We start from the raw sequence: 16,044 nt of genomic DNA, 5'->3' as shown, positions 1-16,044 counted from the left end.
TTACATATTCTTTTTCTGTACTAAACTTTATACGTTTTCACCAGTCTGTGTGAGTGTTTACAAAAAATGTCAGATTCCTACTTACTTTAATGCAATATGAGATGCAATTATCTTCATAATGTTTACAGCATCTATGTCTTGGACCATGTTTGCATCTGCAAAAGAAACAATGAAATCCATATTAACCAGAAGTTGGTTTTACTGTAATCTACTGGAGATTTTATACACTTTCTCTTGCTAAAAATGTATACAATAGTCTCTTGCTATTTCCCCATTATTTATTTTGCATGTCACGTTTTGACACAGTCCTACATGACATTCTTGTAAGCAAACTAGGGAAATGCGGTCTAGACGAAATTACTATGGGGGTTGCACAACATGTTAAAAGCTTGTACTCCTAGAGTACTCAATAGTTTGCTGTCAGACTGGGAGGGCCTATCCAATGGGGTCTCACAGGGGTCAGTCAGGGTCTGGTACTAGTTAATATTTTCATTAATGATTTGGATAATGGAGAGAAGAGTATGCTATACATTTGAAGATGACGCCAAGCTGGAAGAGGTTGTAAGCACTTTGGAGGACAGGACTGGAATTCAAAACAACTTGACAAATTGGAAAATTGGTCTGAAATCAACAAGATGAAATTCAAACAAGACAAGTACAAAGTACTACACTTAGGAAGGAAAAAATCAAACACACAACTAAAAATTGGTGAATAACTGACTAGATAATAGTAATGCTGAAAAGGATCTGGGGGTTACAGTGTATCACAAACTGACTATGAATCTACAATCTGACGCAGTTATAAAAAGGACTAATATCAATCTGAAGTGTATTAACAGGACTACTGTATGTAAGACACAGGGAGTAATTGTCCCAATTTTCCCGGCACTTATAAGGCCTCAGCTGGAGTATTGTGTTCAGTTCTGAGCACCACACTTTAGGAAAGATGATGTGGTCAAACTGGAGAGAGTCCAGAGAAGAGCAACAAAAATGATAAAAGGTTTAGAAAACCTGACCTATGAGGAAAGGTTAAAAAACTGGGTATCTTTAGTCTTGAGAAAAGAAAACGGAGGGGGGACCTGATAACAGTCTTCACATATGTTAAGGGCTGTTATGAAGAGAATAGGGATCAATTGTTCTTCACGTCCACTGAAGGCAACACAAGAAGTAATGGGCTTAATCTGTAGCAAGGGAGGTTTAGGTTAGATATTAGGGAAAATATCCTAACTATATGGGAAGTTAAGCACTGGAAGAGGATTCCAGGGGAGGTTGTGGAATCCCCATCATTGGATGTTAAGAACAGGTTGGACAAACACCTGTCAGGGATGGTCGAGGTATAATTGGTCCTGTCTCTGCACAGGAGGCTGAATTAGATAACCTCTTGAAGTCCTGTCCAACCCTACATTGCTATGATTCAATTGTAAGGCACTGTGTACTTTTATGAAGTCATCAAAGTACTGTACAAATAAAATAGTACTTTATTAGTATTTCAGAAGTACACGTACATGTATTTTGACCCAATCCTCTTTTCCATGCTAAGCTTGGGTAAATGGCCTATGCCTATGAATTCCCCACTGTGGCCTATGGGAAGGAATTGTGAATCATCCCTCCAAGGCCATAGAGCTGTAGCTGGGCCATTCTGCAGCCTATGATCACTGACACTCTCTCCCACATCCACCCATATTAGACTGATGTTGCTGTTTTGGCCAGGGATCCATTGGCTATACTGCAATCCCTCCCTGTACCATCTTGTGGGCCTACTGGAGGGAACTGCAGAGGCCTCTCTCAACCATGACCATTCCAGTGCAGTGTAGTTCTGTCAGTTTCACTGTGATATAGATTTTCTGTGGCCCTTACTTGGGATTAGGGTTTGGCTCAAAGCATAAAGAGGAGATGATTTTAGGGAGGATGGGATGTGTGGATTTTACAGTAATTAGACTCGTATGACACAGAATTAAAGGTTTCAGAGTAGCAGCCGCGTTAGTCCGTATTCGCAAAAAGAAAAGGAGTACTTGTGGCACCTTAGAGACTAACAAATTTATTTGAGGAAAGTCATTTCATACTAGCTCTAAAAATGATATTTTCTTGTAGTCAATTATTTGTGGTTTAATAGAAAATAAATCACATAATTTATATACTGTGTCAAATATCCTGGAAGCTTTGAATCATGTATTGTAAAGTATATTGGCCATAAATCATCCACAAGGTTAGTTTAGCAAAAATTGTAACGAGAACGTGATCAGGTTACAGACATTTAGAATCAATTATATCTGAAAGGAAACATATGGAAGAGAAACTTGAGAAAGTATTAGGATTAAAAATGCAATGGTTTTTGAATGTAGGGGAAGAGGGAGTTTGGAAATCCCAAAGGAAGTATACTCCTCATTTGTTAATCATTTAGCCTTCTAACGTTGAACAAATACATTTTGGCTAGAGGGGCACTGATCATACCTCACTATTTTCAATTAGTTCATGTCAAGGGTATTTAAAACAAAATAGGTATGAGGAACAAGAAAGGGATTGGCCTTCTAGCTATCCCTTAGCTCAATGCTGGAGGTAAGTGTTTCTTTCTATTTGAAGGGCTTTCACTCTGAAATAAGCACTCTTCACCACCCCTTTCACAACATGGAATACTTAGAACATCTGTTTTGTTACTGACTGTCAGGAACATACTGTAATAAGGACCTAGTCCTAAAAAGGGGGCTGAACACCTTTCTCTCCCATAGAAGTAAATAGGAGCTGAGAGTGCTCAACCCACCTACTCTTATTTGTGTGGGTTCGCTATAAATGATGAGGAAGGAGGCTTCTGCTATGCTTGATTTACCATCACCAGAAGTATTACAATCGAGATTTAGCTAGTGCTTCACCTGTAGACTTATACTGCAGTAATGCTGGATTTGGGACACAGAAGGTCAACCGTATTACCAAATGAAGAAGGGACAGGTAGGTGATGGAGGCTTGCTGTCCCACTTCAAAACCTGTGTCTATGGGAGAAAACAAGGGGTTTAAGGCTCTCCCAATGATTTTTGCTGCAGATGAGAGGACAGACTAGAAGCTGACCCAGAACTTCCCTGCCAAAGTGGGGGGTAGATGAAGGCTGTTACCTAGTTAGTGAATTGTATATCTTAAGTAATATGAGCTAATGCTAATAAATAGGTTTATCTTTGTTTTACTTTGTTTTTAATAATAGCTCACCATTTTGTTATTGTTGTTAATCAATAAAAGAAATACAAATCAAAAATAGCATGAAACACTGTTGTTATATAAAATGGAATGAGCACGTGTGAAACTGAGTAAAATAAAAAGGAATCAATTAGGGTTTGGGTTCTGTTTTTTTTGTTTTTTTGGACTCACACTTTGTCCACAAGTTTCTTTGTTAGAGCTATTATGTTCATTCGCCGCGATACTTCTTCCCGGTGCTTTATTTTTCTGTCTATTTTTGAAAATGCTACTTCTGGTGAAAATGAATGTGTGGGAATTTCTTCTTTACCTACAATGAATCTGGAAGGAAAAGGAAAACACAAGGCAATTATATTTGTTACTTAAAAAGCAAATAAAAAACCGAAGTCTTTAAAAATGGATTCCACAGTAGTGTTAATAATTTTCCGCACCTTACAGCTCTTCTTTTGAGCACGGCCTGAGATCCCAACTTTAGGAGGCAGGCAAGTGTCATTATCCCCATATTACCAAAAGCAACACAGGATCAGAGAAGTTGCACAAGGAAATGTCTGGCAGAGCTAGGAATAAAACCCAAGTTTCTAATATGACAGACACAAGACTTAATCATGCACTGCATCACATATGGACATGCTGTGTCTACATGCCTCCTATGGTGCCTGTAAAATGGAGCCACTCCTGTATTCCCAGAGTACTTTGTAAATATAAACCACCATTAACAAACATACAGGACCCAGGACAAAACACAGTAGCAATGGATTTCTGCATATTCCCAGTAGAATGCTGGGATTTAGGATTCCTGTCTCTGGAAGAGGAAATGTTTAACGCTCCTTCTCACACATACATCGCCTAGACCCATGCATTAGCACTGTATTCATTTATTGTAAATCCCCTTTTGTAAAACAGTCACACATTTGAAAACTCTCCTTTCCTGCCAATTCTATATTATGGCCTCTTTGAAATATACAATATGTCTCAAAATACAGGAAACGTTTACACCAGTACGGTTTTTGTTAAGGAGATTCTGGCGTCCTATAAAGCAGCTTCCAGTATACATGTTTCCCCAAAACGGTCACTTTGAGCTAAAACTACTGGGTTTGTTTTTTTAGATACTTACTTAAGCGCAGAGAATGTAAATCCTTTCAACCCATCTTTGCACCTGAAACACAAAAATTAGACTTTTGGTTTTGTGTGACAATCTGCATGCAACGAAAATAAAATCTCAGAGATGAAATATTGATGTAAAGCTGCCTAAGAACAACAACAATTTGAGGATAACGATTTCATCATTAAAAAATCCAATAAAGGAAAATAAGTATGCAACTAATTTATAGCCAACGGGGATAACACAGTTTTCAGCATGAAGTACACCATGGCCTCCTGGAATTTCCTGGGAGACTGTGAATAGAGAACACCCAGAACCTCCTGTGTCAAAACTTTTTGATCAAAACTGATAGGGATATGCAGATCTTTAAAGAAGGAAGATCTAAGTTCTACCCCTGCTGTGACCGTGAGACAAATATTGGCCATGGTCTACAGAAGTAACAATGTGAATTCTTAGATGGCCATGGATTTGTTAGTTTTACAAAAAACTGTCATAATGTGCTTGACAAAACACAAACCTACTGAAAGGGATGAGAAGTGTTCTGCACACTTTTTTTTTTAAACACACTTGGAGTTTGAGAGCTAGTGTCTTCCTTCATATGGGAGCTGAATCCTGCACTCCTTATTCTGGAAAAAACTTCCACTGTAAAAGTCACAGCATGTCAATTGTACGGCAGTTGCTCTGGTTCTGCAGCCCTTCCCCATGAGTGTATGGGACTACTTTTCTGAATAAGGGTAGCAAGAAAGGGCCCTAGATTTGTAAATGCTAATGCTGATTGCGGTATAATATGTAAGCTTTCCTCTAATACTTTGACGTTTTAATTGGCAACTGGAGTTTCAGGAGTTTGATGTTTTCTGAAGTGGGTGTGTTGACTGCAATTGGAGCCTGCAGCTGCTACGGATTCTTCCTGGATGACTATCAGCGTACCAGTGTCCTGCTGCTAGAGAAGCAAAGAGCAGCACTTTTTACTCTAGACATTTGTATTTTTTTCTTTTTAGAGGGCTGTAAATCAGAGGGGAATAGATCATGATGAAAGTGCACTACAGACAGAATATATGACACATAAAAAAGCTGCTATTTTATTCCATTAGTTAAAGAATACATTGTATGCTAACGAAACATAAAATCCTGCCATTAAGATAGCCAGTTGCCAAGGCTGGGAGAATAGCAGTGGTTGAGCAGAAGGTCCTTGTGCCATGCGGCCCACGCAGGCCAAGATGCCTCAGGAAAGCTTGGGGCACCACCATCCCTAGGCCATGTAACTGCTACTCCAAGAAAGGAGCAGGTGTAGAGCATTTAGTGCCTGCTGCTGATAGCAGTATGTGTATGGGAAAGTGGGGGAATGGAATGGGAAAGTGGCTTGGATTACTGACTAGGCTTGCCTGGGACTATGTACCACTGGATACACGTTATACAACCCCGCACAGACCATCATTCAGTTGCCCATCTGCTCTTGGATGTGCTAATGAGGAGGAAAAGGCTCCCGGTGCTGTCTTTCCCCTTTATCAGGCCCTTATCCTGCAATTGATGGCATGTGGGTGACTGTGTGAAGCCCCACTGACTTCAGAGGGTTTCATACAGTCTGCTTGTAGGCTGTCAACTAAAATTGGGGTCTTAGTTTCTAATTTTATTGTTACTCATGACAGTCTTCTTTGCTCAGAATACAAACAAATAAAATGTGCAATTTAAGTTTAAATACACAAGCAGTCATTTGGAGAGTTTTATACAAACAAAGAAGTAATTATAATGCAACCCTGAAAAGTCATTTTGCCTCAATCTTGCAGCTTCAGTTTGCAAATGCTGCAACAATTATTACATCATTACACCAGTAGATGTCCCTAATCAACTGTTATTCAAGCGGGGACAGATCTGACAGAATTCTTGACCAACATTGTTTCACTAGTAATTTTCTTTTAAATTTGCATCAAAGAAGACAATTAATAAATGAGGCACTGATCTTAAAACACTACCAGGCATCTAAGTTACTCAAATGCAAAACATGTAAAAGATATCCATTACCCTAGGAAACATTAAAAACATTTCTGTACAACCTTTCATAATGCCTATCCCCATTAGCCATCTATGATAATTAATCCCCACCTAGTTATTAGTTTGTGTGAGAGGCATTATCAGAGTTATGGTATCACTATTATTTACAATTGTATTAATGTGAAACCTTCCAAACAAAATGCACCAGCCAGTTACATATATGGCTTAACACAGGGGCTCTCAACCTTTTACTTTCTGAGGCTCCCCAACATGCTATAAAAAGCTCTACGGCCCACCTGAGACACAACAACTGGTTTTCTGCAAATAAAAGCAAGGACTGGCATTAGGGGATAGCATGCAGTGCAATTGCCTGGGGCCCCAGGCCACAGGGGCCCCCAGGAAGCTAAGTTGCTCAGGCTTTGACTTCAGTCCCAGGTGGAAGGGTTCAGGGCCCTGGGCTTCAGCCCCATGTGGTGGGACTTCAGCTTTCTGCCCTGGGCCCCAGAGAGTCTAACACTGGCCCTGCTTGGCGGACCCCCTGAAACTTGTTTGCTGTCCCCCAGGGGGCCCCGGACTCCTGGCTGAGAACCACTGGCTAAGCATATAAGCAATATTACAAATATCATTCTATTTGGAGTTCTATTTACAGCTCAGGTTTATTTAGTTTAACAAAGTGAAGGTTAAGGGGTGACTTGATTACAGTGTATAAGTACCTAGATGGGGAACAAATATTTGACAATGGGCTCTTCAATCTAGTAGTGAAAGGTATAACATGATCCAATGGCTGGGAGTTGAAGCTAGACAAATTCCAATTGGAAATTAGACATAAATTTTTAACAGAGAGAGTAATAGCCATTGGAACAATTTACCAAAGGTTGTGGTGGATTCTCCAACACCGACAATTTTTAAATCAGGGTATTTTTCTAAAAGATATGTTCTAGGAATTATCTTGGTAAAGTTCCATGACCCATGTTATACAGGAGATCGGACTAGATGATCACAATGTTCCCTTCTGACCTCGGAATCTATTAATCATTTCAATGTTGTAAACTTTAACAGTAATACAATCAGCACATGACATCGTTTCTCACAACTCTGAAAGTCACTGGGCCAGATTCTCAACCCCTGCAATTTGGTATCTTTTGGGCATCCTGAGCAGCATGAAGTGCACATACTCTGGCTGCAGCTGGCCAGTTGAGAATTTTCCCTCCAGAGGGGAATTCTCCACTGATGCAAAGCCAGATGAGCCAGCTCCTCTGCCAACTGTCTCTTTCTAGTATGGGTTAGGACAGAAGAGAGAGGGAATGGAGCAGAGCTCTAGGATACTCTAACTTACATCAGGGCTACAGTTGGGCAAGTGTTACAACCCTATAAACAGTTCAGGGGTCCTCGAACTTCTTGTGCCCAACAGATCTTGGCACAGGAGAGAATAAGATGAAGAAAAATATTACTTGAGGCCACATGCACACATTTTCCCCTAAAGAAAGCTACTCTTGCCACAATCTAGAACAGCTCTCCTGCGTGGAAGCAAAATTCAGCCAGACTTTAACAGTCAGGTCTTAAACCAACTCTAATTTTGTTGAGAGAGGCACGCTTAATCTCTAACCAGTGTGTAGGGAAGGGAAGAGGTCTCCTCACCAAGCTGTAGGGCTAAAACCCAGCTTTTATGTTTTCAATTTTTTTTTTTTGGCATTCCTTGCTAAAACTTTTCTAAAGGCTCACTCTCTGTGATTGACTGACATGCTCTGCTCAAGAACTCAGCTGGGAAAAGGAGTTTAATTACTGTGATTTCACCCACTGTATTTGTTGGGAGAATGTGACACGTGACACATTTACTGAAAAATCACAATATTTTCCACTGAATGCATCCGATGAAGTGAGCTGTAGCTCACGAAAGCTTATGCTCAAATAAATTTGTTAGTCTCTAAGGTGCCACAAGTACTCCTTTTCTTTTTGCGAATATTACCTATGTTATCCTTCAAGGAAAAAGTAAATTAGAAAAATTCAACTTTCCCTACATTGAATTTCATTATGGCTGTGTGTTCTGGGAATTAAGCTCACTCTTCCGCAGGAATAAGAAGTACCATGGCATAACAATTTACTGGTTGTGATAGAATATGCTTAAGAAGGATTAACATATAAAGTAGGTGTCACATACCAGTCCAAAGACTAAGCCTAGTAGCCAGGGGAGAAAATGCCCAAGTTGTCACACCATGAAGCCATGCCCCACAAACCACAGCCCCTGCAATTTCAAGGAGTAGAAGTTGTCCACTCTTCAGTGTGAACTATACTTCTTGTAATGCACTGTCAATCAGCTTCCTATTTTATACACTTTAAATACAGGTTACACTCTCTCTTGCTTCTGTTGTTCTTTCCTTTCCTTGCTTCTTTTCACTGTGTCCTACATAATGTGTCATTTTCCTGAGTTGCTTTCTGTGTCTGTCTCCTCTTTTCCTTCTCTCTCCCTCCAGCCACTTGCAGCCTCTTTCTCTCCTTTTCCTGATACTATTATTTTAACCTCTTCCTCTATAATTTCTCTTTCCTTTCTTCTCCTATTTCTTTCTTGCCACTCCCAATACCACATTTTTTTAACCTATCCTATCAATATCCCTTGCACCCACCAGATCACAATGATTTTTTTGCGTATCAGAATCAAATGGATTGGGAGCGAAAGGGTGGATTTCTAATTAATAGCTCTGGAGAAAAATGGTTTCTAGATGACCCATGAGACACTGGAGATCAAGTGGACGTAATGGCTGTCTGTCTCCTCTTTTCCTTCTCTCTCCCTCCAGCCACTTGCAGCCTCTTTCTCTCCTTTTCCTGATACTATTATTTTAACCTCTTCCTCTATAATTTCTCTTTCCTTTCTTCTCCTATTTCTTTCTTGTCACTCCCAATACCACATTTTTTTAACCTATCCTATCAATATCCCTTGCACCCACCAGATCACAATGATTTTTTTGCGTATCAGAATCAAATGGATTGGGAGCGAAAGGGTGGATTTCTAATTAATAGCTCTGGAGAAAAATGGTTTCTAGATGACCCATGAGACACTGGAGATCAAGTGGACGTAATGGCTGTCTGGGCCACCTCCATAATGATTCTGACCCAAAGAGGTGGGCAGGTAAACATGTATTATTAGCCCAAGTTTAGTTCTACTGCAAGCCATCTGAGAACTGCTTGTATATTTGATGGCTTTGAAACATGGAAGTGAGGTTCAGTAATGTTTCACTTTCCCATAAGAACTGAAAGAGATATATATTACTCAATGGGATCAAATGACATCTCAAAACCATTCATTCCAAGCCAACAATATTTTTACCATAACCCTGCTTGTACAAAATAAAATATCAGAGATGTATGGACAAAGGTACAGCCAACCTCTCTCTCTGGCCTCTCAATCAGGCCTGAGGAGATAAGGCTGATGCCAAAGCAGACTTTAATAGCTCTTTCTGGTGTTTTTCACACTAGGTGAGTTGGCCTTTTAGCTGTTAAGCCATGATATTTAATAACAGGTGTTCGTAAGCTTTATTAAATCTGTACTGACCGGTCACTACAACTGACCTTTGCAACAAGAACCAGATTCATCTCAGATATACCAATGTAGACACGAAGTGACTCCACTAACTTCTACAGAATTAGTTGCTCCAGTTTTACACCAGCATGGATCAGAGAAGAATTTGCTCCAGTGTCTTACCATTAGAGATGGAAACCAAACCAAATCTCAAATGTGAACTCATAACCCAAATTTTTGGGGCAGGGAAGGGTTCAGATTTGAAACCCTGGATCAAAACCCACACTTGTGGTTTTGATTCTGTGTGGGATCTAGAACCATAACAAGCCTATTTTCCAGATCCATTTCCAAATGTGGCCCCAAAGGTTAAAACGTGCAAGTTTTGACATTTGGGGCTCAAATCTTTTGAGAACAGTTTACAACATTTCAGTGCCACTTATCCTGAACATGAACCATATCTAGTGTTCAGTCAGCAGGTAATATATGTCATCTGAAACCAGACCTGGATTATAACACTATTTCCTCAGTACATCTCTACCAATTAGGCAGCTTTAGCAAGAAAGTTTTGGAATAATCTATTTTTTCTTTATCATTTTGGCCTTGTTAATAACAACTACAATTCTCCAATCAAATTATATCTTCTCAAAGGGAATATCATCTCAAAGCTTACATACCCTGCAGAAAGGCACCTTTGATATTTATATGACCGATAGAAAGCATCTAAGCTACCCAAAAAAGAACCAGATAGAACTGCTGTGATCCTGGCTGGGCATTCACTATTTTATGACAAGTCAGATTGTAACATAATTCTTACAAGCATTGAGCAGACATCATATCAAAGCCTCTGGGAGTGAAAGTAAGATATTCCACTCACCAGCTGCTGTTCACATTAAAGAATTCTTCCCTAATATCAAACCTAAGCCTTTGCTTCCTTCAGACTCCTTCTCCGTGTCCTATTACCTACTAAGACTGTGAAAAATTCCTGTCCATTTTTACATTGCTTCCTAAAAAAATCATAACTGGTGTGGAGAAAGTAAATAAGGAAGTGGAATAATTCACTCCTTTCCATAACACAAGAACTAGGGTTCACCAAATGAAATTAATAGGCAGCAGGTTTAATACAAACAAAAGGAAGTATTTCTTCAGACAATGCACAGTCAACCTGTGGAACTCTTTGCTAGAGGATGTTGTGCAGGCCAAGACTATACCAGGGCTCAAAAAAGAACTAGATAAGTTCAAGGAAAATAGGTCCCTTAATGGCTATTAGCCAGGATGGGCCGAGGCTAGGGACACCATCCGTGTTTGCCAGAAACTGGGAATGGGCGACAGGGGATGGATCACTTTATGATTACCTGTTCTGTTCATTCCCTCTGGGGCACCTGGCATTGGCCGTTGTTGCAAGAGAGGATACTGGGCTAGATGGACCATTGGTCTGATCCGGTATGGACATTCTTATGTACCTTCCAGGGAAGGCTGTTTACCAGGAGCTGAAATGCTCTGGGTACATTGTCTCTGTAGAGGCACACTGCGGCAGCACAGCCATGAAGTGCTGGTGTGGCGCACACCATTTGCCCACTGGCACTGCAGAGATTGGTTCGGCACAAGAATATAGCCTGGGCTTCATTAACCTTCCCACAGTCAGTCAGGTCTGGGCGCAGATGTGGCGACAAGGAGAAAAGGTTGGGTTCCAGAGCTGGACAGTGTGGTGCACCACATCCCCAGAGCTGCTACACATGGCCTCTGGGCAGATGGACTAGGCCGGGATCTCCTGCGGATACTGAAGGATATGTGAGGTTTGTTGGTGGGCCTTGCAACTCATTCCACAGCAGCGGGAGGGATGAAGCTCCCCCTCTCCCTGAATGATGTAGAAAAAAATCAGTGAGGAAATTTCTTCCCTTACCCCTCTTAACTTCCGTTTACCATGGAAGGTTGCCAATTGTGATTGGACATATTCCTGAAGGTTTCATCACATAACATAATCTTTAATTAAAGATTAATCTTTAATTCCTGGAGACTCCAGGACAATCCCGTGGGGCTGGCAACCCTAAAGGCAACAATCCTTCCCAGTGCGACAGAGGATATTCCAAGACTGTTCATACAGCCATAAAGAATAACCATTCCCAGTTACAGGAGCAGAGCATTTTATAACCACGTTCAGAATGAACTGCTTTAAAATGGTATGGGATCATAAGGCACAACCCACAATCCTGGAAAGGAAATCTGCAGAGGCAATTTTATGACAGAGAAAGGCTTTATAAACTATAGCCATTTTTCTCCCACAAGTTTTCTCCGTTGTAAACTATACATTTAGTTTCCCTCTTTCTTTGCCCAAAGGGCTTATCTACTCAGACCAGTCCTGGGAAAAAAATATGAAGGAAATTATTAAAGATAGCATCAACAAAAGAACCTTGTTTCCCAACCCACTATTTTTAATGTAAATTATATCATGTTAGCTAGCATCACACTATGGAGAAAGGGAGAGTTCAATGACTTAAAGGAAAATGTAAAAACACAGCAGTAGTATAGTCTCAATTCAAAGAAATAAATAGAAAGTACACATATACATTCAAAAATTGAAGTCATGCTCTGAAACCATCTTTAAACAGATCTTGAATATTGTTCCAGGTTTCCTCATAGTGTGGACAAGGCATAACTTTTCAAAAAATATTTCAAATTTCAGATTAAAAAATTAACTGCACTGATGTCAAAAGTAGACGATCTGAAACTGTCAATTTTGCTTAAAACAGTCAATATTGCAGCATACAAATGCAAGAAGAGAACAAACTAAGGAAATCTTGTTTCCTTTTTCTTCCATACATGAAAATGATATGGATGCAGGTAGTTAATTATGTGGCATGACTGCAGGATAATTGTGTTCACATTTTGGCATATCCATGAGAAACATCTGAGCTCTAGTTACTGCTCCAGAGTTATGCAATTAGATTCCTTCTGAAATTTAGAAATGCTGAGAGTGTTTTATCATTTAAATCAAACTGAAATGTCTTTTAAGTGTGCTTGAATTGCAAAATGACCTCCTCTACTGTATGTCTGGGACAGTTCCTTAGGCCTGGTCTACACTACGAGTTTATGTCGGATTTAGCAGTGTTAAATCCAAATTAACCCTGCAGTCGTCCACACAACGAAGCTATTTTTTCGACATAAAGGGCTCTTAAAACCGATTTCTGGTCTATTCCCCAACGAGGGGATTAGCGCTGAAATTGACATCGCCGTTTTGAATTAGGGTTAGTGTGGACACAATTCGAAGGTATTGGCCTCCGGGAGCTATCCCACAGTGCACCATTGTGACTGCTCTGGACAGCACTCTGAACTCGGATGCACTGGCCAGGTGTACAGGAAAAGCCCCGCGAACTTTTGAATCTCATTTCCTGTTTGGCCAGGCGAGCTCATCAGCACAGGTGACCATGCAGTCCCAGAATCGAAAAAGAGCTCCAGCATGGACCAAACGGGAGGTACTGGATCTGATCGCTGTATGGGGAGAGGAATCCGTGCTATCAGAACTACGTTCCAAAAGACGAAATGCCAAAACATTTCAAAAAATCTCAGAGGCCATGAGGGACAGAGGCTACATCAGGGATGCAACACAGTGCCGTGTGAAACTTGAGGAGCTCAGACAAGTGTACCAGAAAACCAAAGAATCACACAGACGCTCCAGGACAGAGCCCCAGACATGCCGCTTCTACGCTGAGCTGCATGCAATTCAAGGTGGGGGCCGCCACCACTACCCCACCCCTGTCTGTGGACTTCGATGATGGGATACTCTCTGCTATGGCTGAGGATTTTGCAGATGGGGAAGATGAGGAGGAAGAGGAAGAGCTTGGGGAGAGCACACAGCCCACTGTTCTCCCCGACAGCCAGGATCTTTTTATCACCCTGACTGAAATACTCTCCCAACCCAACAAAGCCAGAGAAGGGACCTCTGGTGAGTGTACCTTTTTAAATATAATACATGTTATAAAAGCAAGCGTTTTTTAAAGATTAAGTAGCCCTGAGGACTTGGGATGCATTCGTGGCCAGTACTGCTGCTACTGGAAAAGTCTGTTAACGTGTCTGGGGATGGAGCAGAAATCCTCCAGGGACATCTCCATGAAGCTCTCCTGGAGGTACTCTAAAAGCCTTTGCAGAAGGTTTCTGGGGAGAGCAGCCTTATTCCATCCTCCAGGGTAGGAGACTTTAGCACGCCATGCTAGTAGCAAGTAATCTGGTATCATTGCATGACAAAGCCTGGCAGCGTATGGTCCCGGTGTTTGCTGGCATTCAAGCAACATCCGTGCTTTATCTCTCTGTGTTATCCTCAGGAGAGTGATATTGTTCATGGTAACCTGGTTAAAATAGGGGAATTTGATTAAGGGGACATTCAGAGGTGGCCATTCCTACTGGACTGTTTGCCTGTGGCTGAAAATAAATCCTCCCCGCAGTTAGCCCGTGGGGGGGGGGGGGCATTGGCTCTGAGCTGTTCGCGTTTGGCTAGCAGGGATCTTCCCTGATACCAGCCAGGCGGTGGGGGGGAGGGGAAAGGCGATCATCCCAGAGAATTGGATCGGGGGAGGGGGTTCGTTTGGTTTCTGCTGCTGCACGTTAACAGGAAAACTGCAGCACTAAATGGCCAATTCAACAGGATTTGCTTGGTATGGGAAAGGAGGGGGCTGCTGTTATGAAGGTTGCAGAAGCCGAAAGACTATGGCTTACTATGGCTGCCAGCAAGCCGAATTCTGTTGCCTGGCCCTGCGTGTGTGATCTCTAACACCAAAGCTGCAGGCACTCAATATAAGATGCAAAATGCGACCTTGTACCAAAATCACATGTGCTATGTAATGTGAATAGTGTTGTTCACCGTGAAAGAGTATAGCCATTGTTCTGTAAAATGTATCTTTTTAAGTACTTCACTCCCTTTTTTTCCTCCAGCAGCTGCAAATGTTTCAAGCCTCCCTCCTCCGTCCCAGAGGCTATCTCAGATAAGGCGGTGAAAAAAACGCACGTGCGATGAAATGTTCTCTGAGCTCATGCAGTCGTCTGGCACTGACAGAGCTGTGTGGAGGGACACAATAGCAGAGTACAGGACAGTGGCCAATGAATGTGAGGAGAGCTGGTGGCAGAAAGATCAGAGGAGGCATGAGGAAACGCTGGGGCTACTGCAGGATCAAATGGACATGCTCCGGTGTCTGGTGGAGGTTCATGAACGGTAGCAGGATCACAGACTGCCACTGCAGCCCCTGCTTAACCACTCTCTCTCCTCCCCAAGTTCCATAGCCTCCTCACCCAGATGCCCAAGAACGCGAGGTGGGAGGCTCCAGGCACCCAACCACTCCACCCCAGTGGACAGCCCAAGCAACTGAAGGCTGGCATTCAACAAGTTTTAAAGTGGCCTTTTCCTTCCCTCCTACCCTCCTCCCACACCCCACCTGGGCTACCTTGTGAGTTATCTCCCTATTTTTATAATCAATTAATAAAGAATACATGTTTTTAAAATGATAGTGACTTTATTTCCTTTATAAGCAAGCTGTGATCGAAGGGGGGAGGGTGGTTGGTTTACAGGGAATTAGAGTCAATCAAAGGGGCGGGTTTTCATCAAGGAGAAACAAACAGAAGTGTCACACAGTACCCTGGCCAGTCATGAAACTGTTTTTCAAAGCTTCTCTGATATGCACTGCTTCCTGCTGTGCTCTTCTAAGTGCCCTGGTGCCTGGCTGTGTGTATTCAGCGGCCAGGCGATTTGCATCAACCTCCCACCCCGCCATAAACGTCTCCCCCTTACTCTCACAGAGATTGTGGAGCACACAACAAGCAGCAATAACAATGGAAATATTGGTTTCGCTGAGGTCTGAGCGAGTCAGTAAACTGCGCCAGCGACCCTTTAAACTTCCAAATGCACACTCTATCACCATTCTGCACTTGCTCAGCCTTTAGTTGAACAGCTCCTGACAACTGTCCAGGATGCCTGTGTACGGCTTCATAAGCCAGGGCATTAAGGGGTAGGCTGGATCCCCAAGGATAACTATACGCATTTCAACATCCCCAAAAGTTATTTTCTGGTCTGGGAAGTAAATCCCTTCCTGCAGCCGTTTAAACAGACCAGAGTTCCTGAAGATGTGAGCGTCATGAACCTTTCCCGGCCATCCCACGTTGATGTTGGTGAAATGTCCCTTGTGATCCACCAGTGCTTGCAGCACCCCTTGCGGTTTATGTACTGGCTGCCCTGTTGGTCTGGTCCCAAGATAGGGATATGCATTCCGTCTATAGC

At 41.9% G+C, this 16,044-nt stretch overlaps 1 protein-coding gene across 2 annotated transcripts in view; it reads right to left on the bottom strand.

Annotated features, from left to right (window-relative positions):
* Positions 1-16,044, bottom strand: part of TMEM135 (transmembrane protein 135) — a 371,662-nt gene that overhangs the window by 18,935 nt on the left and 336,683 nt on the right. For both annotated transcript variants that reach the window (XM_007068579.4, XM_043528656.1), the window contains 3 exons: positions 4,295-4,336; positions 3,355-3,501; positions 86-155 (listed from right to left, as the gene is read on the bottom strand). In XM_007068579.4, coding sequence (XP_007068641.1) covers positions 86-155; positions 3,355-3,501; positions 4,295-4,336 — 259 coding nt within the window. The remainder of the gene's footprint in view (positions 1-85; positions 156-3,354; positions 3,502-4,294; positions 4,337-16,044) is intronic.

Source organism: Chelonia mydas, chromosome 1, assembly GCF_015237465.2.
Source record: "Chelonia mydas isolate rCheMyd1 chromosome 1, rCheMyd1.pri.v2, whole genome shotgun sequence".
Classification (NCBI taxonomy): domain Eukaryota; kingdom Metazoa; phylum Chordata; order Testudines; family Cheloniidae; genus Chelonia; species Chelonia mydas.
The sequence above is the reverse complement of the archived record's forward strand: the minus strand, read 5'-3'. Positions and strand labels throughout refer to the sequence as shown.